The following is a 23,814-nucleotide window of genomic DNA, read 5'->3' on the forward strand; positions in this document are numbered from 1 at the left end:
TGGCACAGTTAGTCGGTGGCAGTGGCAGCCTTTGACTCTGGGGCTGTTTGACTCCTCTCTACCGTGTTGTCTTCCTCTTATGAGGGCGTATGTAGAAGGCAGGACAGGGTCTGCAGATGTGCGTCTTCTCCTCGACTCCACATAGCTCTAATGTGTTTTTTCCTCACTCAGTTGGTTTGGGTGACCTTTGCACCTGGGTCTGGCACAGGCCAGCACTTAGTGAGCGGGTACCTCAAAGTAAGGTTGACATGGCGCCTTAGTACTGAGTCAGGCTCAGCAGCCTCAGTGTAGATCTGGGAGTTCCTGCGGCTGCCACGCAGTTGTTAAGTGAACCTGTACCCCTCTTAAAGTAGTTCTGATTTGGTTTTCTTCCATCCTTAGGAATCCCTCTGGCCTTCACCCTGGTCCAGAGGGCACGCTGTCCTCAGGGAGTGCACACCTGAGCTGGGGTCTGTGTGCTCTGAGCTTTCTGTCTCGGTTAGGTGAATTAGCAGGAATATGATCTAAAAAGAGTACTCACGATTGAGTGATGGTTTCCAGGTTTTGGTGAGGGTAACTGGGAAAAACACCTGGTCAGGAAATAGACATGTGTTTCTCTTTAATGGAATTTTTTTTTTTTTTTTGTAAGGAAGATCAGCCCTGAGCTAACATCCATGCCTGTCCTCCTCGTTTTTGCTGAGGAAGATTGGCCCTGGGCTAACTTCCGTGCCCATCTTCCTCCACTTTATATGGGACGCAGCCACAGCATGGCTTGCCAAGCGGTGCGTCGGTGCGCAACCGGGATCTGAACCCGGGCCGCCAGCAGCGGAGTGTGTGCACCTAACCGCTACACCACGGGGCCGGCCCTGGAGTTTTTACAAGGCTGCGGCTGCGGTACAAGCAGCAGTGAGGTAGAGGAAGCTCACAGTCAGTGACAGAATGTGCCCGCACGGCCAGCACGGCCGTTTCTCTTGCCTAGAGACTCCTGTAAAGTGAGCAGCTGGGTCTTACTTAAAGATGCCTCTTGCCTCTTCGTTCCAGCTTTATCTTGATGTACGCCACAGTGCTCTGCACTCAGTATAATTCTGCTCTTACAACCTCAATAGTCGGCTGTATTAAGGTGAGTTCAAAAATACTGTCATCTTTGGGGTACCTGCTTCATTTGAAAATTGTTCCTCAAAAATAAGACTGGCTGTGGCCTTAGGCCCCATAATCCTTATTCCTCACATATTGTCTTGATACTTGGACAGAGCGTGGTGACAGTTTCTGAAACGAGCTTTTAGCACTCGGGGAGGGCACAGTCAGTTGCCTGGCAGCTTCGCTCTGAGGAGTGTGGGAAAAGGAGCGTGTGTTAGCATGGAGGACGGCACGTTCGCCTTTGCCCGCGGGGCAGACGGCCTGCTTGGCAGTGATAGGCCTGCCCCTCTGACCTCCAGCGAGGGCGCTTGTACTCCCTGCCTCGCTGAGCTCTGGCTGCTCTGTAGGGAGAGGCTGCCTGCCAGAAGCTACTGGGGAGCTCTCCCGTGCGGGAGCCAGGCCTGAAGTGGCCCACTTCAGAGAGCTGCGTCTGACATTCCCAGTGATGTCACAGCCTCCCGATCCACTTTGTTTGAAGGAGGCTCATTTGTCCTCAGCCAGGAGAGCCAGGTTGACTTGAATATCGAGCTGAAGTAAGTGGCTTGAAGCCTGAGGCCTCTTGCATCTGGCATTGTGACTCTAGTGCCTTAAGGTCCGAGAGGCTGCAGCGTACGTGACTTCCACATGAGTTAGTAAGGTAGGCTTGCCCTCTAGAAAAGGGAAGAGAGAGGAAGGTCCTTGGTCACTGGGGAAGAAGTTGCAGTTGCCCCTGGGACTTGCTGCTGTCCCACTTGTCAGCGTGAGGGGAGGGGTTGCAGAGCAAGGTTTACTGCTCTGCTGTGTTTCCTCTGCACCCCTCCTGGAGTGGTGCCCACCTGACCTCTAGAGACTAGATTTGGGTTAAAACACCAGCAAGTCTGTGGCTTCAGATCGTGGAATTGGAGTGTTTGGTGTGAATAGAATTCTAAATTAAGCTACAACACGTGGGTTGTGTGAATTCCATGACAGCTAGAAACAGTTCATCTGCATTCAGAGGCCTGGGCTGGCTGAGACAGGTTTAGCCCCCACATTAGCTCTCAACTCAGGTTTGGTTTTGTAAAGTGAATACTTCGAGAGCATAGTGGTTGGTTTACATCTTCGGAATAAGAACAGCAGGAACGCAAGGGACAGGGCAGTTTGTACCATGTTTTTTAGCCAGGAGGAGGGTGGTGCAGGAAAGCCTGTGTTTAATTTTAATAATTAAACCTCTTTGCTTAGAATTTCTTGGTGTACTTCCTTTATCATTATCAGCATAGTGTACAAATACAGTCGTGTTCTTGTTAACATAGAGTCCAGTGCTTTTGATATTTCCTTCTCCCCGTTGCGGTCCAAGAACCTTATGGGCTTAGTCCAAAGGGATCAGTTTTACTTCCAAACTGTGGAGGGAGGGAAACAACTAGATTGTCTGATTAGTTGACAGTTGTTGCCTCTCACTCCTGCATGGGCTCGCTGTTGAAGGACAGCTTGGACCGTCAGACACATGGGAGTACGCTGATGCCCTCGCCGGTTGAAGTCTCATGGGCCACAGTGGAGCTCCTTCCTTAGCCTCCCAGTCACCACCTTTTAGCTCGGTCCTTGTGCCCCAAGGGGCTTTAAGCTTCCTTCTGTGCTTGAGGATCTTAGCCCCATAACCGCTGGGTCAGCATTCCTTGTTTCTCTTATGTGTGGCAGGAAATTACTTACGATAACTAGTTAAAAATAGCAATTCCTAGGCCTACCCCAGATATATTGACTCAGAGTCTCTAATGTAGAGCCTGGAAAGCATCAGTTTTAACAAGATTTCCAGATGATTCTCCAGTACACTAGAGTTTGAGGGTTGCACTCTTAGTTTTGAACTACCAGCATAGACTCTTCCGTGCTTCCTGGTCAGTTCAGTTCTGCTTTCGGGGTGTTATTGTCTTTTCCTGACGCCAAGCCTTGGTTAGGATAGCCTAATATACACCTACAATTTTTCTAACTTCTGATTGATTTTGAGCAACAAGGATTGGGTTCTCTGTCTTTTCCCTTTAAGTTCACTGGGCAATTTATGCCAGTTAATCCACCTTCTCCCGGGATCTCTGTGTTCCAGGAGAAGTCCTTTTATACACTTTCCAAGTTGCTTACTGGCCTTGTTTACTGTTCCGTGGGATTTAATTTTATTTTTTCCTCTCAAATACTAAGAAAATCTGCTCTAAAGTAACTTGCTGTCTCCATCCCTAGGCCTAGAAGAGGCTGGCATAATTTTGAATGCTCTCTCAAAGAGAAATCCATTATAAAAATAATTCTGAGGTGTGTTTTGGCATTTTAAAAACACTGGCACTTTACTTTGTGCTTCAGAGGCCTAATGTGGGAGAGCCCAGGTACTAAAAATACTTGTGACATTTACTGTTTTTGGCAGTTGTAACAGCAGAGGGGAGGCAATGACTTATGGATGTGAAGGAAGGGAGGTTGGGAAGAACTGAATAAAAGTTTAAACTTTGGAAAACTTATTTCACCTTCGTGGTCTGAGAATTCAAAGGGAGCCGGAGAAGCAGACGATGTTGGCTGCTGGGAGTTGAAGGGAGTCAGGAGGGGAGATTTTGGCTGCGCTGCGTTGAGATGGCTTCTGTGTGTTTTTTAAGAGAGCAAGGAAGATTGCTCTAAAAACGGTCTTGATGTTGGTGAACCCCCCTCCATCCTCTTTCTCCTGCTCAGAAGAGGGAAAGAGGCTTGCCTGTCCTCCTTCACTCTCCCCTCACGAGTCAGCAGTCGTCTCAGTGGGAGGACACAGCCTTCTTTTCTAGGAGAGTCACAGTGTCAGCCCCTACCCCGGGGCAGGGAGAGTCACAGTGTCAGCCCCTCCCCTGGGGCGGGGAGAGTCACAGTGTCAGTCCCTACCCCGGGGCGGGGAGAGTCACAGTGTCAGCCCCTACCCCGGGGTGGGGAGAGTCACAGTGTCAGCCCCTCCCTCAGGGCAGGGAGAGTCACAGTGTCAGCCCCTCCCTCGGGGCGGGGAGAGTCACAGTGTCAGCCCCTCCCTCGGGGCGGGGAGAGTCACAGTGTCAGCCCCTACCCCGCCCGGGGTGGGGAGAGTCACAGTGTCAGCCCTCCCTCAGGGCAGGGAGAGTCACAGTGTCAGCCCCTACCCCGCCCGGGGCAGGGAGAGTCACAGTGTCAGCCCCTCCCTCAGGGCAGGGAGAGTCACAGTGTCAGCCCCTACCCCGCCCGCCCGGGGCAGGGAGAGTCACAGTGTCAGCCCCTACCCCGCCCGGGGTGGGGAGAGTCACAGTGTCAGCCCCTCCCCTGGGCCAGGGAGAGTCACAGTGTCAGCCCTCCCTTTGGGCAGGGAGAGTTGGGTGGTCTTGTATTCTTCAGTATTGTGAAAGCGTTCTGCTTCTGGAGAGAGAGATTGGGAAGAGGTGATGTCACTGTCTCCTTATTAGTGTTCTTGCTCATACTACACTTATTTTAGGATTGGCGGGTTTTTGTTGTTGTCTGTTTGTTTTTGTATTTTACAGGTAGGTATTTGGGTCATAGTGTGGATGAGTTTATATCAATATTGAAAAAGCTCAGTTAAAGCTATGTAACAGTGTCTGACCATTTTTCTCTTTAGAATATATTGATAACTTATATTGGAATGGTCTTTGGTGGAGATTATATTTTCACATGGACAAACTTCATTGGCTTAAATATCAGGTAAGTAAAAATATTTAAATGTAACCACTTTGACAAGTGGGTGCTTAGTATCATATAAGGTTGGGCTATTGATTGAATGGCAAATTTGTTCATTGCTGAAACAAACATTTTTGGAGTGCCTACAGTGTGCTATATATTTAATGTCTTTAGATAATGCTTTTTAAGAAAGGGGGAGAAAATGGTTCCATATTTTATGCACAGTATTTGGGGAATCTTCTGGAAGTTGAACTCCTTTTACTTAGCAGTCCGTTATTTATTATGCTAGACCGCAGTGCAGTGTCCTCAAGGAAATTCAGGGCTAAAGAGTACCAGCTCTGTTAGCATTGTGTTATGTGTATCTGACCTTGGACATGGCACTGCATTTCTTTAGACTTTATCTTCATCAGTGATGAGGGTGACTTTTATGATGGATTTTTCTCAGTTTGAGAATTGTGAATCACATGGTTTTAAATACTATTTATATACTTAAAAATCCTCAAATTTGGATTTGGGCCACTCTTCTGTCCTGAACTCTGACTTGTATGTCTAACAGCCCACTTGACTTCTCCAACTGACATGTCCAAAACTGAACTTCTTTTATTTCCTCCAAAGTCTGCTGCAGCCACAGCCTCTACATCTCAGCTGATGGAAACTCCATCCTCTGGCTGATCAGCTCAGAAACCTTGGAGTCATCCTTGACTCTTCAGTCTTAGACCCAGTAGCCGGTGTGTTAGCAAATTCTGTTGGCTCTGCCTTCAGAATATGCCGTCCAGAAAAGCATCACTTCTCACCATCTGCATTGCTCCCGTCATCATCTAAACCACCACCATCTCTTGCCTAGATTACTGCCTAGTCTTTTACACTTGTGTCCTTAGTTTACCTCGTCCGCCTCCCCAGTCAGTTCTCAGCAGAGTAGACAGTGTGTTCCTTGTAAAAGGTAAGTCAGAACATGTCTTTTTTCACCACCCGCTGCCCCCCATGGCTCTCCATGTCCCAGAGTCCTGACAAGGCCTCCAGGACCTGCCCCCCGCTCCCTCTCCGGTTTCAGCTCCTGCTTCTCTCTTGTCGCTCGCTCCACTTCATCCACACACACCTCCTTGCTCTTTCTTGAGAACCCTGAGTGTGCTCTCCGGGGCCTGTGGACAGGATCCCTCTTCTCCTTGGAACACTGTTCTGCCAGATACTTGGATGGCTGACTCCTTCACCCGTGTAGGTTTTTGCTCAAATATTACCTCTCAAGGAAGTCCACCCTGACCGCCTGATGGAAAACTGCAGCCTGCTCTTCCCCTCGGATCCTCCCAGACCCTCTTATCCTGCTTTTCTCTTTGTCTCTTCCAGAGCACTTCATCTCTTTCTACTATACCATATAATTTGCCTATTTTGTATTTATTGCCTATTTTCTGCCTCCCCTGCTAGGATATAAGTTTCATGAGGGCATAATCTCTGCCGGTATTGTTCACTCAAGTTTCCCGAGGTCCCAGAATGAATCCTAGAAGTTGCATAATAAATATTTGCATGATGGATTCTATATGGATTGGTGAAAAAGCACTTGGAAACTATAGAGCTCTCTCCTGGAATCTGTAGTATCATCTTTTTAATGTGCAGCAAATTATATAATCTCTCCAAGCTTTTATTTCTTCAAATGTAAACGAATGATAATATCTGTTCTACCTTCCATATGGTTCAATATGAGAATTTAATACTAATATTAATTGGTTAATAATTCATTGTTGCCCCTTCCCTGACATTTATTGCCACTATTGTTGTTTGTCTTTTAGAGAAAAATATCATTTGTTATTTGTGGGGCAGGAGTCGCTGGAAGGGTGGGTGTCTGCGTCTATAAGGATCGCGTGTTCTAGAGGGAGGGTGGGTGTCTGCATCTATGAGGATCGAGTGTTCTAGAGGGAGGGTGGGTGTCTGCGTGTATGAGGATCGCGTGTTCTAGAGGGAGGGTGGGTGTCTGCGTGTATGAGGATCGCGTGTTCTAGAGGGAGGGTGGGTGTCTGCGTGTATGAGGATCACTTGTTCTAGAGGGAGGGTGGGTGTCTGCGTATGAGGGTCGCATGTTCTAGAGGGAGGGTGGGTGTCTGTGTATGTGAGGATTGCGTGTTCTAGAGGGAGGGTGAGGGGTTGAGTCTCAGGCCTGGTTCCCACTGCAGCTCTGATGCTCGCCCACGGCCTGACTTTGAGTGAGTTATTTATCTTTTCTGAGCTTCAGGTTTCTTTTGTGTTGAGGATGAAAATACGCTTCTCTTTAGAGTTGTTAGAATGAATTAGTCGAATGAATGTAAGGCACCTAACTCACTGCTTGCGCCTATGCTTAGTAAGTATCAGTTTCTTTCATTAATGTGTGTGAGGAAGGGCCAGGATATGAGGAGCAGCATGGTGAACCAGCTCTGATCTGGACGTGGCCAGTAATCTGGATTAAATCTGGATAGAAGAATCATATGACACCATATAGACCTGACTCGGAGATGTCTTGGTTTGCTCTTTGTCCCCTTCAGGTAAATAACCTGAGAGCCAGAATGGAGCAAAAGCTTCTGTTTGCATTTTCAGATCTCTGCAGTTCAAGTCTCTTATAAGATGACATAGTATCTTATAAGAAAGGTTAGGTGTTGTTTTTCACATTGCAGGCTGTTTGAAAAAAACTTCAGTGCCTGAGTATGTTGAATGTTACAAAGTAGGTCAGCCTGACATATATCAAATCCAACCTTTTGAACATTCTTCCAGTGGAATTTCTTTTTGTGTCAGTGCATTATAGTTCTGGTTAAACAGTACCATTTTGCTAGCAAGGTTAGTTGATAATGATGTCATTGGTACTCTGTCCCTATGTAGTATTTTTAATAATTTCTGATTGCTCTCACATTTTATTGTAATAAATTTTACATGTCATATCTCTTTAATCCCTGTTTTATTACAAGGCTGGGGAGAAGTAAGTGATGTACTTAGCCAGTCAACATTCAAATTATTTGCAGAGTTGGGATTAGAATCCAGGTGACCTTCTGTTCAAATACTATTTCCATTACAGTGTGCTTTTCAGCTTTTGTAAAGGAAAGTATGTATTGTCTAATTTTTTTTTCACTTGTTCTCTTTAAAATGGAAATTATGGTTATACTGTTTACTTTTTTTGACTTATCTTCTGCTAGTTAGTAAACAAACTCATAGGTTGTAGACATTACTTTTTTTTTTTTTTTTGGTGAGGAAGATTAGCCCTGAGCTAACATCTGTTGTCAGTCCTCCTCCTTTTGCTGAGGAAGATTGGCCCTGGGCTAACATCCATGCCCATCTTCCTCTTCTTTATGTGTGGGATGCCGCCACAACATGGCTTGATAAGCGGTGCATAGGTCTGTGCCTGGGATCCAAACCTCTGAACCCTGGGCCGCCAAAGCAGAGCGTGTGAACCTAACCACTACGTCACGGTACGGCCAGCCCCCCCCCGCCCCCCCCCCCTTTTTTTAATGTAAAAAGCAAACTTAAAGTGACTACTTACTAGATTTTGCTTTGATTGGAAATAGTGTCACTCCATTCTTGGCTGACTGCACCTTGAAGGAAATGAGTAATTGAACTGTATTCTTAAAGGATTCTGTGATTAAACCCAGATAAGTCTAGCTCCACTCCACCCTGCCTAGTCTTTTTGCTGTTTTAAGAAGAGTGTAAATCGCTCTCCTCTGGCATGATTCAAGTGCAGGAAGCAGGAGATTTGCATTGGTCGCTTCTCAGCCTCCATCTACATTTGATTCTGCGACTTGAGGCTTTTTTTTTCTGTAGGGCTCTGTTGAGAGCCTAGCTGTCTCCAACTCCCTTAAATGCCTTTTTCCAGTGGCCAGTTACTGAGTCCTCACCCAAGCCCAGAAAAACTGTGGACAGGATGGGGATGAATAGTGAAGGGTGGTGACAGAGCCTGCCTCTGTGTTTCCATCAGAGGCTGGGCTCTGGCCTGTGGCTTTGGTCTGAGTAATGTAGCCTTTCCTGGTAGTGACATCATCAGTCTCATAGCTGCCCAGGCTAGAATTCTTAGAATCTCTGGAACTCATCTTTATCTGTGATTCTGTTTTTCTTCTATTTTTTTTTTAAATTAATATATGATTTAAATATGGTAAAAGTCACCCTTTTTAGTGTACAGTTCTGAGACTTTTGACAAATGCATATAGTCATGTAACTACCACCACCACATTCAAGATATAAGACAATTGTATTACCCCCTAAATCTCCCCGTACCCCTTTGCATTGACCCTCTCCCCTTCCCCTCAGCCCCTGACAAAGATCTGTTTTCTATCCATTTGGTGTCCAGAGTGTCATATAGTGATACATGGTGTTACGTAGCTTGTGGTCTGACTTCTTTCACTTAACACGTTGCGTTTCAGAGTCTGTGTTGTTGCATATATCAGTAGTTTGTACCTTTTTATTGCTGAGTAGTATTCCATTGTGGATATGTCACGGTTGTTTATCCATTCACCAGTTGAAAGACATTTGGGTAGTTTCCAGTTTTTAGCTGTTTTGTATTAGCTGCTGAAACATTTGCTTTGAAGTGTTCGTGTGAACATAAGTTTTCATTTCACTTGGGTAAATACCTAGGAGTGGAATTCCTGGGTTGTATGGTAAGTGTATGTGTAACTTTATAAGAAATGGCCAACCTATTTTTGAAAGTGTCCGTTGCGGTTTGCATAACCACCAGCCGTCTGTGAGAGTTCCAGTTGCTCAACATCCTAGCCTTTGGTGTTGTCAGTTTGTTTTTGTTTTTTAAATTCTAGCCATTCAAATAGATCTATAGTGGTATCTCATTGTGATTTTAATTTTCCTGATGGTTAATGATATTGAGCATCTTTTCATGTGCTTCTTTGCCATCTGTATATATTCTTTGGTAAAATGGCTGTTCAAATATTTTGCCCATTTTTTAAAAATTGGGTTGGTTTCTTAATGAGTCTTGCGAGTTCTTTATATGTTGTGAATACAAGTCCTTTATCTGATAGGTGATTTGCAAGTATTATTTTGCAGTCTGTGGCCTATGGATTGTGCTTTCGGTGTTGTGGTGTGAGGACTGGATGAAGATTCTTTTTATTGTGTATGTGTTATTTTTAATATAGATATACAATTGTTCCAGTACTTTTTGTTGAAAATACTATTCTTTCTCTGTGGCATTGCCTAATTCTTCATAACACTCTTTTGAAGTTCTTTTATTATTGCCTTTTAATAAATGAGGAGCTTGAGGCTTCACGAGGGTAGGTGAGTGGAATGTTGTGAAGATCTGCATTGAGCCTGTTGGCGGTCTGCCAGACACTGCTCTAGAGCGACAGAGTGCACTTCTTGGATCTGCCAGGGACACACAGCGAGTGAGTCAAGTCGCAAGAAGTGTAACCCAGATGGGTTGGACTCCAGAGTCCCAGTTCTCACCCTTTAATGCATTACCATTCAGTAATGACTGAATGACTGTAATGTAGCCTAGTAAATCATGTGTGTCCATCGCCACTTTAGATTCTCAGCTATTCGAGGGCAGAAATCACTTGTCTTATTTAAAGTTGTATCAGTATTATCAGTGCCTGGCCCGTTATTGGCATTCAGCTAATAATAATTATAGCAAAATACTAGCCAGTATTCTTTATGCTTACTTGTGCTAGGCGTAGTCCTGGGTTCTCCATGCTTAATCTTCATAACAGCCCTATGAGATAGACCATGTAAACATTCCATTTCACAGAGAGGCTAAGAAACTGCTAAGTTTTGCCCATATTACCCAGCTGGTAAGTATTCAGTCTATGATTTGCCCTCCAAGTCTTCTTTCGTAACCACCATCCAGTGAATGCTGAGTAGATGACTGAATTGTTTTTATTTTCATATCCTTTCATGATAGGTCATCACATTGGTTACATACTCTTAAGCCAGCCTCCTTTTGTGTAACAAAAACCATTGTACTGTAGCTTCTGAGGCCAAACCAGGGTCTGCACGGCTCAAGGAGGGGGCAGGGTGCAGTGCAGCCCAGAGTCGAGCTCCAGGGGTGGTTCCTGATGACTTGGGATCAGTTACCTCTCTCCACACCTGAATCTATGATTCCCTCCTTTTGAACTCCTTTGCCTGTTTACTTCGAAGTGTGTGTTGCTTCTTAGTTCCAGACTGCTTCTCCTCCTGAGTAGTTCCATCCTAGTAGACTTTCCTCTGGTTCCAGGCTTCTGAAGTAAGGAGGCAGCTTTCCCTTTGCTCAGTGTTCTCTCATTTGAAGAAAGAAAAGGACATGTTTTGTATTATCAGTTAGTTGCTGTTGATGTAATGTCTCCCAGGCTATGTATAGAGTTTATTATATTATGTAGAGCTGTTACATAACTGGCATCTCACTGGAATAGCTTGGACTTTTGAATAGGAAGTAGAGAGATTCTCTGGGCCTTGGTTATAGCATAATTCCTGACAGAAGAGCACTGACCTGGAATATGGCAAAAAAATCAGTGTTCTGTTGCTGATACTGCTACTAGCGACCTGTATTTCAGTGTTCTCGCTTTCAGTTTTTGAGCTAGAGTTGTCTATCCTAGTTCTGCCACTGAACTTCTCTGATTCACCCTGAAGAAGTCCTGTGGAAGCTCTGCCATGTAGTCAGTAGGTGTAAAGTTATTTTGCAGGAGACTTACGACATTTGAAGGAACTTCCTCCAGGTGTAGAAAACACATAAAATGTATGATCCTTTTAGTTCTGATGGGAGTCCTCCACCCACGTTTTAGGGTTTTTTAAGAGGCAGAAAAGAAAAAGGAGTACACAAGTTGGGGAGAAAATGCTGGAAATGCTTGAGTAGTTCGGACTGAGCCCCAAGTTGAGGAATAGTATTCAAGATGTCAAGAAAGCAAAACAAGGGCTGTTTTCAAATATGTAAGAGACCCCCTCCTTTCCAGAAAACTAAACAGTAAGACTAGGTAGGAAATAAGTTTTTAGGCTTATATTCTTTTTTTTTTTTCCTTAACTTTTCTCTAACGCAGTCTTTAAAAAGAAACCCTGTATATGTCCTTGGGGCCTCACCAGAATTCTGATCTTAAAGAGAGCGTTTGCCTGACTCATATCAGTTAATGAAGGAAAGAATATCCTTTTCCAGGCCCATGAGTTCCAAAGAACATCGGAACAGGATTGGAGAGCCTTTTATTTTTTTCTAAATTTCCTCCTGGGCACATTCCTAAAACTCCTGTGCAAATGGAATGGTTCACATCCCGGCCAGACTCCTGTAACTAGGGTACTTCTACTTCTGAGGTATGTGCCCAGACCAGCACTTATCCTAGAGTAGAAAGGACATAAATAGGTGTCTGGGAAGGCAGCAAGTAGAGAGTTAGTGTTCCATGAGCACCTAGCGTATGACGGCCACCACCTTTTTACAGTATTGTCTCGTGTGATCATCCCCCAGTTCACATGATAGTGGAATTGGGACTCAGAGAGGTGAAATAACGTGCCCAAGGTCAAGCTGAACCATAGTAAGAACGAGAGCTGAGATTCTAACCCTGATCAGTCTTCCCCAGGATTTAGCCATGTGCTGGCACGTGCGATGAGAGATTAACATGGCCCCTCTTTGTTTTGAACGTTTCCAGAGTCTCCTTGCTTGCCTCCTGCCTTACCACTGATTTGTATTCTCCTGCCTCCCGTGGTAGGCAGGGCGAGAATCAGCACTGTTGAACCCATTCTGTACACGCATTACAGGAAGTGACTACTTAGTGCATGCAGTGCTGTAGACTCATCTTTATCTTCAGGGAAGTTGTAATCCAGCTGGGAGGATTCCTTTGTTCTTGAACAAATGCATTGTAGGGACCCACTGTGTAACAAACATTGCGTTAGGCAGTGGGGATAGAGCTGCTCTCAAAATTCTTGCCCTTCATGGAGTCTTCCTTCTGGTAGAGGAGACAGAAAATGAATGAAGATAACTGAATGAAGTATTTGCTGTTGATAAATATTAGCTGTGATAAATAGTAATGGAGAAAAGCAGAGCAGGGAAGGGGGATGGCAGTATTGCTGGGGTTAGGGGTGCTTACTGAGAAGTTATGTTTTCTATAAAGACCTAGAAAGTGGTGGGAATGAGCCACATTGGTTTCTGGAGGGAAGAGGAAATGAAAAGGCGCTGAAGTGGGAGTGTGCCTGTTGTGTTCAAGGAACCACGAGGAGGCCAGTGTGGCGGGAGTGAAGTGAGTGAACCGAGATGGGCTGCAGAGGTCGTGGGGTGGAGGGCAGACTGGGGACTACCTTTAAGAGAGAGGGAGATGTTGGAGGATTTTAAATAGAGGAATGACATGGTCTGGCTTAGTGTTAACTGGATCACTCTGGCCACTGTGTTGAGATGAGACTGAAGGAGGAGAGGAAATGTGAGATGATTATGTTAACAGCAATGGCTTTCGTTTATATAGGAATCATATAGCATGTATAACAACATTAGGCATTTATACGGCATTAATAAGAGCAGCGATGAGGCACTTTTTACACATTCTCTCAAAAGAGCTTTCAACAGCTGTCATCACGCAGGCATCGCAAGGCAGCTATCCAGACTGGCTCTGCTGGTAAGGTTGTGGTAGTCTCAGGAACTGCAATCACACAGAGTGCTGGGAGACTCCACAGAGGAAGGGATCCTTAGGCTAGACCTTGACCAGGAGGTAGGATTTGGAGAGGTGGAAGAGAAGGGTGGGTATCCAGCCATGAGGACTGCAGGAGCAAAAGCATGAGCTGAAATGCAGGCAGGGGAGGGTGGGCAGTGGATGCTCCAGTGGGCAAGAAGAAGAGGTGTTGCTCAAGGGTAACACAGGAGAAGTAGGCTGACACCCATGTGTGAGATGCCTCGAAAGTCTCATAACAGAGGAGGAGTGAGCACCCGACCAGGAGGACGCCGAGAGTTACTAGTAGACCACAGGTGGTAGAGGTTAGGTCGAGGCTTGCGCACTCACAGTACAGGGAAGGCCTAGTTGGGACGACCAAAACCAGGAAGACCTTGCAGACTGAGGGCTCCTTGGTTTCTGGGTGCGTGGGTATGCGGCCACGCAGAGAGAAGTGGCAGCTGCCACCCCCATCGTCTTCCTGCTCTGCGCGGATCAGCCCTGCTGTGCCTTGCCATTTTGACTTCTACCTCTGGATGTCTGCTGTGTGCTATAATTAACCTTTGAAATGGCCAGTTGTCCTATTATATGATTTAAATATATAACTTAGTTAAACAGAATTTAATTCTCACTTCAGTCCTGTAAGAGTGGTGTTCTAATCACCATTTCACAGATGAGGGAGCTAAGGCTCTGAGTGGTTAAGTAACTTGCTCCACATCACAGAGCTTTGTAAATGTCAGACAGAGTCCACCATTATTTTACTCAACCCTGTGTCACCTCTGTGTTTCTCACTGGAAGGTGATAGAAACAGAGGCAATGCAGCTCTGCTTCATTTGGCTGGTGAGAAAGTTGAGAAAAGGCTCCCCAGCAGCTGCTCTGTGGGGAGTTAAGGTGGGGTGTCCCTAGTCACAATAGCGAGTGGACCCAGAGGCCCGGTTCACCTATTTGGCAGGAGTTGTGTGTGTTAGGAGATAGCAGTAGAAATCAAACCATCTTGGTTCCTAGGTTTTGATGTGGATTAACCTATTTTACATATGAAATATAGAAGGTAGGGGTCTCATCTAAGGTGCGGAGCTACCTGGCTAGACAAACATGTCAGCTGCAGAAGGAGATGAAGACAGCCTGGACCTTAGGACTCTCCTTCCCTGGCCGTGGAGTTGCTGAAGGCATTTTTAGTGTGTATTTATAGAATGGACATCTGATTATCTGAGACTAGTGAATATATGTGTCTGTGGCTGCAGGTCTAGGAGAGAGGTGGGTTGTGTTTGCATGGCTTTGGAAGGTCTGAGTGGATCAGGGCAGATGGAATGGCCATATTCAGCACTTTCCAGGCAGTCTTGCAGTCTTCTAACTAGACCTCTGTCTGCAGGGTGCTGTAGCTTTGTCTTTCCCTTCTGTGTATCTCCTGGCTGTGTCTGCCACGGCAGGTCTCAGTGAATTAATAATTGGTACTACTATGATCTGAATATTAGACAGATGGAGAATTGCTTGAGCTTTTAAAAAAACGAATATTTAGGACGGTTAAATATATAAATACCAATTCCAAAGTGCCAGAGGTCGTTACCTTTAATGTGAATATTTATGGAGCCAATAGATTAATGAGAAGTTCTTTGTTTGAAATAGAAGATCTGATTCAGAATCATTTGGCAGTGTAGGCCTTCCCCCGACAAGATCTGGGCTTTTCCCTTTTTTCCTCCATCCTTCTCTTCCTCTCCTCCCAGTTTCCTCAGATTCCCAAAGCTGCTAGGAAGCAATTTAAATTCCTTTCCTGCATCAGTTCATCACTGGTTGGCACATAGTATCCTTGTTGATGAATATTCACTTCTCGGGTGATTCAGGAATGGTTATTTCTGAAAACTTAAATATTTAATAATGATCAAGTCAGGAATAAAGATGAGGTGAAACATCCTTTATTATCTCCTCCCGTAGGACTCATGAGAGTTGAGATCAGTAGTCTCTGTGTTTTGGTTTTGCTCTGGTTATTTACACAACTGTTTGGCAACAGCGTGCCCTCCCCTTGCCTCAGGTTGAGTCGCCTTATTCTGCCCGCCTCGCTTTCATCAGCAGTGCCTCTGGCCTCTGCTGTGAGGATCAGAGCTGACGGAAGCGGGAGAAGGGAGTCAGTGTTCCCTGATTGCTTACTGTGTGCCGGGATTAGGGCCTAGTTCTTTATGCATCTTGTCTCATTTAATCCTCGAACGATAGTTAGAGAGTAGTAGTCTTATTTTATTAGTACAGAAATAGAATCTCATAGAAATGAATAAATTTGCCCAAGGGCACAGAGCTTGCAGTATGTTCAAGATTTGAACTGAGACCTAACTCCAGAGTCCGTGTTTTTTCATTACACTGACTACACTAGGGGTGTCAGGTCCCAGATCACCATAAGAACAAAGCTGGGAATAAATTCCAGGGCATTCTTGGTCATCTTGTATCCTGAACTGCTCCATTGTTTCTATCCATTTGAAATCGGCTTAGTATGAACATCAGATTGTCTTGACAGGAAAAATAAGAGAGAGCGTTGTCACATTTTAGGTTGTCGTGGGAGCGGGATTCTAGGTGAGAATCGGATGAAAGACAGGAGCAGTCCTTCACTTTGTTGTGGGGAGGCTGGGTTTGGAGGCAGAGGGACAGACTGTCCTGTACATGTACATGTGACCCTCAAAGAATTCTTAGCCTCAGTCAACAAGGCTGCAGTAAGCCATCTCCTCGGGTCCTAGCCCAGCTACCAGGGAGATCATCTACTTGATGTACCAGAAAAACAAGAAAAGTTTCCAGAAGAGTCAGAGCAAAAGAAAAAATGAAATGGATAAAAGCTACCAGATGAAGGAAAAGATGAAGCTCTGTGAACACTGCACAGGGTTGGGTTCGTGAGGCTCCTATCTTTGAATGGGGCCGTGACGCATGTCCAGTCCAGCAGTTCTTTTTTTTTTTTTTTTTAAAGATTTTATTTATTCAGTTTTTTCCCCCCAAAGCCCCAGTAGATAGTTGTATGTCATAGGTTCACATCCTTCTAGTTGCTGTACGTGGGACTCGGCCTCACGTTGGACGGAGAAGTGGTGCCTCAGGGCGCTCCCGGGATCCGAACCCGGGCCGCCAGCATCAGAGCGCGCGCACTTAACCGCTAAGTTAGGCTGCTGCAACGTGCCAGGCCTGTGCAAGGGCCTCTGAAGAGCTAAGATAAGGCCTTGGGAAGTGTATAGGCTGATGGGAACGGGATAAGGACAGGCAGCGATATCAAGTGGGGTAGGGGCTGTAAGGGAGGAAGCCATTTCAGTGGGGAAAGTCAGACTGACTGGGTTATTCTGGTCCGCATTGTGATCTTTAGCATGTTATATATGACTCTGGGGCTCAGTTTCTTCATCTGTGAAATGAGCAGCTTGTAGGAATATTGCAGCTGCAGGAGATGTATGTCACATGCTCGACTCGTAGTAGACTTCAGTAAATGGTCACGGTTTGACATTAAGGGCTGTGAGTGCCTGCCCTTGCTTCCCTATTGTGGGGGCTGGGCCTCTCACCCTGCTGCAGCTGCTCTGGGGCTGGGCCTCCAAAGCCCAGAGGAGAATAGAATTAATTTCAAATAAGCAGTAAGTTTATGAGTCAAGTGGTCAGGCAGAGGCTGGGGGCCAAACCAGGGCAGGGACGTCTGAAAGCAGAGCCCAGGCCAGGCTGCTGGCTGGAGCCCCAGGGGTATCCCGGGCCACAAGCTCAGTGGGAGAGCAGGGCGTGGCTCCGGCTTACCTCCAGTAAGTGATTGGGGCAGGGGGCCGTGTCCCTGGTGAGTCCCCACAGGGAATAGACAGGAGTGATCCCTGTCCCCAAAGAGTGAACCCTCCTGGTGGTGGGTGTGGGGGACAGGTAACCCGCTCAGGGGCTGAGGGCTCGGGTGACAGATTCTCCAACAAATGGAAAAGAAATGACCTATACAGGCGTACCTCAGAGGTATTGGGGGTTCAGTTCCAGACCACCACAATAAAGCGAATATCACAATAAAGTGAGCCACACGAAATTTTTGGTTTGCCAGTGCATATAAAAGTTATGTTTACACTATACTGTAGTCTGTTAAGTGTGCAGTAGCATTATGTCTAAAAAAAATGTACATACCTTAATTAAAAAATACTTTGTTGCCAAAAAATGCTAACCATCATCTGAGCCTTCAGCGGTCTTGATCTTTTTGCTGGTGGAGGTCTTGCCTCGGTGTTGGTGTCTGCTGATCAGGGTGGTGGATGCTGAAGGCTGGGGTGGCTGTGGCAGTTTCTTAAAGTAAGACAACAGAGAGTTTGCTGTGTCGATTGACTCTTCCTTTCATGAACGATTTCTCTTTCTTATCATTCATGTGTTCACTGGAGTAGCACTTTTAATTTCCTCCGAGAACTTTTCCTTTGAATTCACAGCTTGGCTAACTGTTTGGCGCAAGAGGCCTAGCTTTTGACCTATCTCGGCTTTCGACATGCCTTCCTCACGAAGCTTAATCATGTCTAGCTTTTGATTTAAAGTGAGAGACGTGTGTCTCTTCCTTTCACTTGAACACTTAGAGGCCGTTGTAGGGTTATTAATTGGCCTAATTTCAGCATTGTCGCGTCTCAGGCAATAGGAGGCCCGAGGAGGGGACGGTGGTGGGGAACAGCCGTTTGGTGGAGCAGGCAGAACACGCATGGCGCTTATGGGTTAAGTTTGCTGTCTTTACAGTTAACAGTTTGGTGCCCCGCAACAATTACAATAGTAATATCCAAGATCATTGATCACAGATCACCATAACAAATATAATAATAATGAAAAAGTTTTGAAATATTGCAGAAATTACCAAAATGTGACACAGAGACACGGAGTAAGCAAATGCTGTTGGAAAAATGACAGCGATAGACTTGCTTAACGCAGGGTCGCCACAGACCTTCAATTTGTAAAAAATGCTATAAAGCGAAGTGCAGTAAAACGAGGTGTGCCTGTAGTCTCACCATCCAGGTGTAACTGTTGTTAAGGTTCCTCTGTTCCTTCCAGACTTTTTTCTGTTCTGATGCATAGCGATATACGTATCTGTGTTCACCTAAATAAAATGCGACTAGACAATACTTAATGTTTTGTGAGGTGATTTTTTCAATCAAATTGTTATTCCTGTTTTCATTTTATATCATTTTAATGGATGCCTAGTGTTCTGTTGTATGAATTATATATTTCCTCACTGTGGGACGTTTACCCCCTTTCTAATTTTTTGCTATTATGAATTTTGTGGTAAACACTTTGTCGGTAAGTCTGTGAAGATGTACACAATTCATCCATGAAGCAGACTGCTAGGTCGAAGGATAAACAGAATTCTGAAGTTTTGATTGCAACAAATTTTCTTCTGGAAAGGTTGTATGAAATTGGCATTCCTGCTGGCAAGTGTGCAAACCTGTGTTTTCCCAGTTATGTTGACGGCCGTGTGTGACACCGCGATGAGGGAGTGTCTCTAGTTCAGTGCATGAAATGCTGTCTCTGTTTTACGTTCACGTACAGTGATTTATAGAGGCGGCTCCAGCTCTCCCTGTCTCCCTTACGTCTGCCGTTCCGGCCCTCCTCCCTGATGGTGGTCTTCTCTTTTGCAGCATTGCTGGGAGCCTGGTGTATTCCTACATCACTTTCTCTGAAGAGCAGCTGAGCAAACAGTCAGAGGCTGGTAACAAGCTGGACACCAAGGGGAAGGGAGCAGTGTGACAGAGGACTGCTGAGCCCCTGAGGCCACGCTTCTGATCAGCTCGGAACTCTGGCAACTCTTACGCAGAAACTGAGGTGTCTTGATTGTGGAGAAAATACCATTCCTTTGCACTTGTACAATCTGAGGATTGATTGCTGCCTTTTAAAATTTTATGAGAGAAACTTATAATTGACTCTATTTTAAATATGCCATTTGAATTAATTTATATCAGACTGGAAAATGTACTGGGCTTTTTAATTTATTTTTCCTCTATGCTGACAGTGAGACATCAGTGTTTTGAGAATATTTCATTCCATGGTTTGCTGTCCTGGCCTCCTGGGAGCTACACATATAAAGTGCTCCAGCTGGAGCCTCCTCGTTCACATCACCGCTGCGTCTGGGGGCAGTCCAGGCTGCCTTCCGCTGGAAATGCAGCCAAGTATCTGAAATTACTCTTCTTTAAATTCTATTTCTTAACGATTGCATTTTCCTCATAAGGATATCATACTGCGTTTGCCACAGATGACAACTTTGGCACTAAAAACTCTGTGGGGCTTTGAAGTGTATGGCTTTCAATGTTGGCTTCCCTGAGAACCCACAGGATGAGCAGAGTGCATGCCTTGAAAAGATGCTGCTCCCTCTCTGGGATGGGGATAGTGAAGGGGTGGAGGCAGGAGGCCTTTTACTCCTTTACTCGTCTTGCTCATTCATTCATTCAACCAGAATGTCCTGAGTGTGTGATGTGGGTAGGCATCGTGCTGAGTACTGGGGGCAGAGATGTTTCTGGAAGGAGTTGAGGGGTCTCCCTCCTGCTGTGGTGACTGTGGGTAAGACAGAGGCCTTAGCTCTGTCGGTCCATTCAGAAGACGATGTGACTGGGAACAAGGCACAGAGAGTCCCAGCTCTCAGAAACAGCACATCTTTGAATGGGGTTAGGAGCAGCTGCCCTCCCTAGCCGTCAGCGGGGTGAGACCTAATGCTGCAGCGTGTGCCATCAGCTGTGGGAAGAGCTGCGCTTGGTGAACGGTGCGCTCAGCCCCTCCTCTCTCTGTGCGCGCAGGCGGGCAGGCACCCTCCACCGCCCCTGCTTCCCTCCTCTGGGTTTCCTTCCTCCTCTTGCTGCTCCTCTCTAAATCAGCAGGACTGAGTCCATTGGTTTGAGGGGAAAGGCTGGTTAGATGTGTCTGTATTGTCAAGGCTTGGTCTTTTGCAGTGTCACTGTGAGCCATCACCTTCCTTTCTCCTTAGACGGCGTGAGTATCCCTCTGCCGCCTACATCCTGTGTCTCTTGGCTCACTTATTGAACATGCCAGCTTCTGTCCAGACCAGGGCTGCGTCCTGGGAGAGCGTCCGTGAATGGACGTTACCTGAGTTGCCTCTTGTTGGGGGCGGGGGCGAGGTGTTAAACACAGCCGTGTGACTTGGTTCAAAGACATCCATTGACTAGGGGGACAAGTATTTGCTGAGGCCAGCTGTGCAGTCAGTGTACCAGAGGCTGGGCACCTTTGCCCTGTTGCACACACTAGCTTCGATTTCATTGGATTGGAATCCACTGGGCTTTGTTGACCTAAACAATCAGTATTTTGGTGCCTCAGCAGGGGACCTAGAAGGTTTTTTTTTCTTTTTGTTTTTGAAGATTACACTGAGGTCGTTTTCATATTCATGTTTTTCCCTTATTTTGGTTTGTCTTGATTAAAGCCTGCCAGTGGTGCTGGGTCCCTACAGTTAGCCTCATGGCCACCTCCAAGTTACAAGCTCCGTGCCACTTTTTTCCAGTATCATCTCATCTGAGAAAATTCCGGTGGGAGAATAGGATATCACCTTGTGTAGGATGCTTCTTATTGTGCCCGTTTTACCAATGAGAAAACAAGCCTCAGAGAATGTAGGTGACTTGTGGTTTTTTCCACTGAGCCAGGCTGCCATTGATCAGCTGCCCCTCTCTGAGGGCTGAGGAAGCAGGGATGCTGGCTGAGTTAGCTCGAGATCTTGCAGGGAGGCGAGCGGTTGATTGAAATTGGAGTCAGAGAGAAAAGCTGGGAGAGAGATGGGCGCTCTGTGTGCCAGAGCTTTTGCGAACTTCCAGGCCGGCCTCAGTTGATATGCACTTCTGGCTGTGAACGCTGCCGGCTTCTGCCCGCCTTTGCCCCAGTAGGGTGGAAAGGCATCGTGAGAGCGAATATTAGTGGTTCTGTTCCTTCCTCTATCGGCCACACAAAGGGGGGACCTTGGACATGAGAAATAATTTGTGTTTTAGAGTTTCTCATCGTGGAAGGCCTTTGGGTATGTCTGGAGGCTAGACCCCCACTAGGGGTTGAACTGCTTCAGGGGGTCAGGTTCCCTTACAGATCTGTCATCGCTCTGGGTTTATTTGAGAAAGTCACGTATAGGTACAGCTTCGCTAAATGCATGTGACCTCAGGGCCCCTGGCGTGTGTTGCGCTTTCTGACTGACCAGAAGCAGTGCAGCAACTCACAGCCCCTGCCCCGTCTACGTGCTGATTCCTGGCTCCCGCCTCGCCACGGATGTTTCCAGGGAAAGCAGCCTGGGAGGCTGGAGATGGAATAGACTGTCCAGCCATTTTTGGAGTTCGTTCTCATTTATATTCAGGCTTGTTTACAGTGCATGAGAGATTTACATGGTACTCTAGCATCGCCCAGAATGTCTGGATTTTGCCCCAAGGTTGATATCTTACAGGATAAAGATTCTTTGACCTATTAACTTCCTCCTGGGAGAAAAAGAGGCAGTATACAGTTAAATCCTTAATTTGCCCTGAGACAGATGAGCTGTGGTGAGAATTCTGAAAGCCAAATTTTATGACCAGTGGCTCCTCTTCTTGAGTTAGTGACAGTGACATCAGCATCCTCTTTGGCCAGTCTGCTTTTAGTCAGTGCCACATTGGTTTGAATAATGCTGGTTGGCTGGCCGATACATCGCCACCATGTCAGGAGACTGTTACTCATGGCTGTTGACTTTATGAGTCAGTCATTTGTAGGATCCAACTTGCATGTGGGTTAAAAAAAAAAAAAAAGTGCATTTGCAAGTTTTCTGTAGTCCCGTTGTAGCAGGAATCCGAGGGAAGTCCAGGTCAGTAACGCTCAGGAAGGATCTTCACGGGAACAATGTAGAGTTCCACGTCTAGCTGGTCTGGATGGTACCTGGGATCTGGGGCCTACCTTTGCTTTCATTGTTAGGGCCTTGTTCAGTGAGCAGAGGTTTACTGAGCATCTGTTTCATGCCAGGCATTATGCTAAGCTCCGGGGAAACTGAGATGAACAGGCCATGGTAGAATTCTTTAGCCAGACCCTAACTGAGAAAGCAGCAGATGAAGTCAGTGATTTGTGAGTGAGAGCTGCATGCAGGGTTACCAGTATCACAGATTGGGGTGCCCCACCCACAAGCTGAGGCATTTTTTTATTCCAGGAGGACTTTCATAATTCATATGAGTCTTCTAGGTCTGTGACAAGTGCCTGAAGGCTAGAATTGTGTGAATAGCCTGAGTCCCTCCTCCCTCTGCTGCATATACTCTCGCCTCCCCAGGACTGTGGGACTGTGGGACTCCTATGAACAACGCTGACGGAAAATCATAACATTCAGAATAAATGAGTTAATGGATGCGAAACTACTCAGCACGATGCCTAGTGCATGTCAGGCACTCAGCAAATATTGTGACTGTCATTATGTCATGGTGAGACTGTAGGCAGAAACAAGATTCTTAATGTGTGCTCCCTAAATGCTAGAGGCCTGGGCAGCGTGTGTATTTCTTAAAAAATGTGACCCTGTGTCTTGTTGCCTCTAGAATGCTGAAGTAAGTTTCTGTTCGTGGTCTCGTTTTTTTAAAAACACCTACTGGATATAATTGTGGCCATTGTGTGATGCAGGTGATTCCACCTGTTTTTAAAAAACGAAATTACTCATTTTGATGGTAAATTTCAAAAAAGGAAGAATTACTTCCCATCTTAAAGGAAGACAATTACACTTCACAGCAGTGGGTCAGTTAGAACCTTCCCAGTCTGTCACCTTAAGGTACAGCCGGACATTCTTTCTTCCCTTCTCGGAATTAAATGCGCTGAGCGCATAATGCTGCCTCTGCCTCCAGGCTTCTCTCGCTTGTTGGGGTTCGTGAACCTCTGGCACCATCACCGTTTTCTGAACCACCTTCTAGTTCTTGCTGTTAGGAGACCACTTCATCATGGTATGAGGAGGTATTCTATGGTGGGTTTTTTTAAGCTTTCTTTTTTGAAAATACTTTTTAAAAAGAAATCTACTGGTTAGATTTATTGTCTCACAAAAATGTTTTTAGAGATTATTTTGTTCATAAATGTTTCTTTCTCATGCTGATGATCAACTGATTTTTGTCTACAAATGTTGGCCTATTACACTATTTTTTCAGTATAGATTCTATTTACCAAATGACCATTTTAGTGTTTTTAAAAGGTACTGAGAGGATTGAGATATGTAAATCAGGTGACATAAACATGAAAATTATGTGCCTAAATATTTTTGTAAAGGTGTCAAATAAATACTTTTTCCTGAACACATGTATTAAAATTCCTTTCTAAGTACATACAAAGACAATCAAGGGCCATTGGTCTGCCGACATTTAAGAGACCCAGTAATAGAGAAAATACTGTTTGCCATTGTGATACTGTGATTTATAATAAGACATAAATATTTGGTCTTTGTTCCACTTCCTGGCACATAGCTCCTAAAACCCTTGTAATTTCCTACGTAAGTGCTATAGGAACATCTTTTTTTATAATAATTAGTTTTGTTCCAAGTTCTTGAAATAGCTCCAGAGCTATTATTATTGTTATTCATAAAGAGCTTCCTTCAGCCGCACCTGAGTTTATGTTAATACGGTGACTTTTGGAAAGCCCCTAA

The 23,814-nt window shown here is 45.6% G+C and overlaps 1 protein-coding gene across 3 annotated transcripts in view; it reads left to right on the forward strand.

The window, feature by feature from the left end:
• Positions 1-23,467, forward strand: part of SLC35D1 (solute carrier family 35 member D1) — a 52,899-nt gene extending 29,432 nt beyond the window's left edge. For 2 of the 3 annotated variants that reach the window (XM_087449296.1, XM_087449281.1), the window contains 3 exons: positions 1,021-1,099; positions 4,667-4,749; positions 18,845-23,467. In XM_087449296.1, the coding sequence (XP_087305422.1) occupies positions 1,021-1,099; positions 4,667-4,749; positions 18,845-18,953 (271 nt within the window). In that variant the 3' untranslated portion in view covers positions 18,954-23,467. Of the gene's footprint in view, positions 1-1,020; positions 1,100-4,666; positions 4,750-5,340; positions 6,549-18,844 lie in introns of those variants that run through there. The other variant, XM_087449286.1, reaches the window with a different exon arrangement.
• Positions 23,468-23,814: the final 347 nt, after the last annotated feature.

Source organism: Ceratotherium simum, chromosome 2 (assembly GCF_057802395.1).
Source record: "Ceratotherium simum simum isolate JZ-2026a chromosome 2, ASM5780239v1, whole genome shotgun sequence".
Taxonomy (NCBI): Eukaryota; Metazoa; Chordata; class Mammalia; order Perissodactyla; family Rhinocerotidae; genus Ceratotherium; species Ceratotherium simum.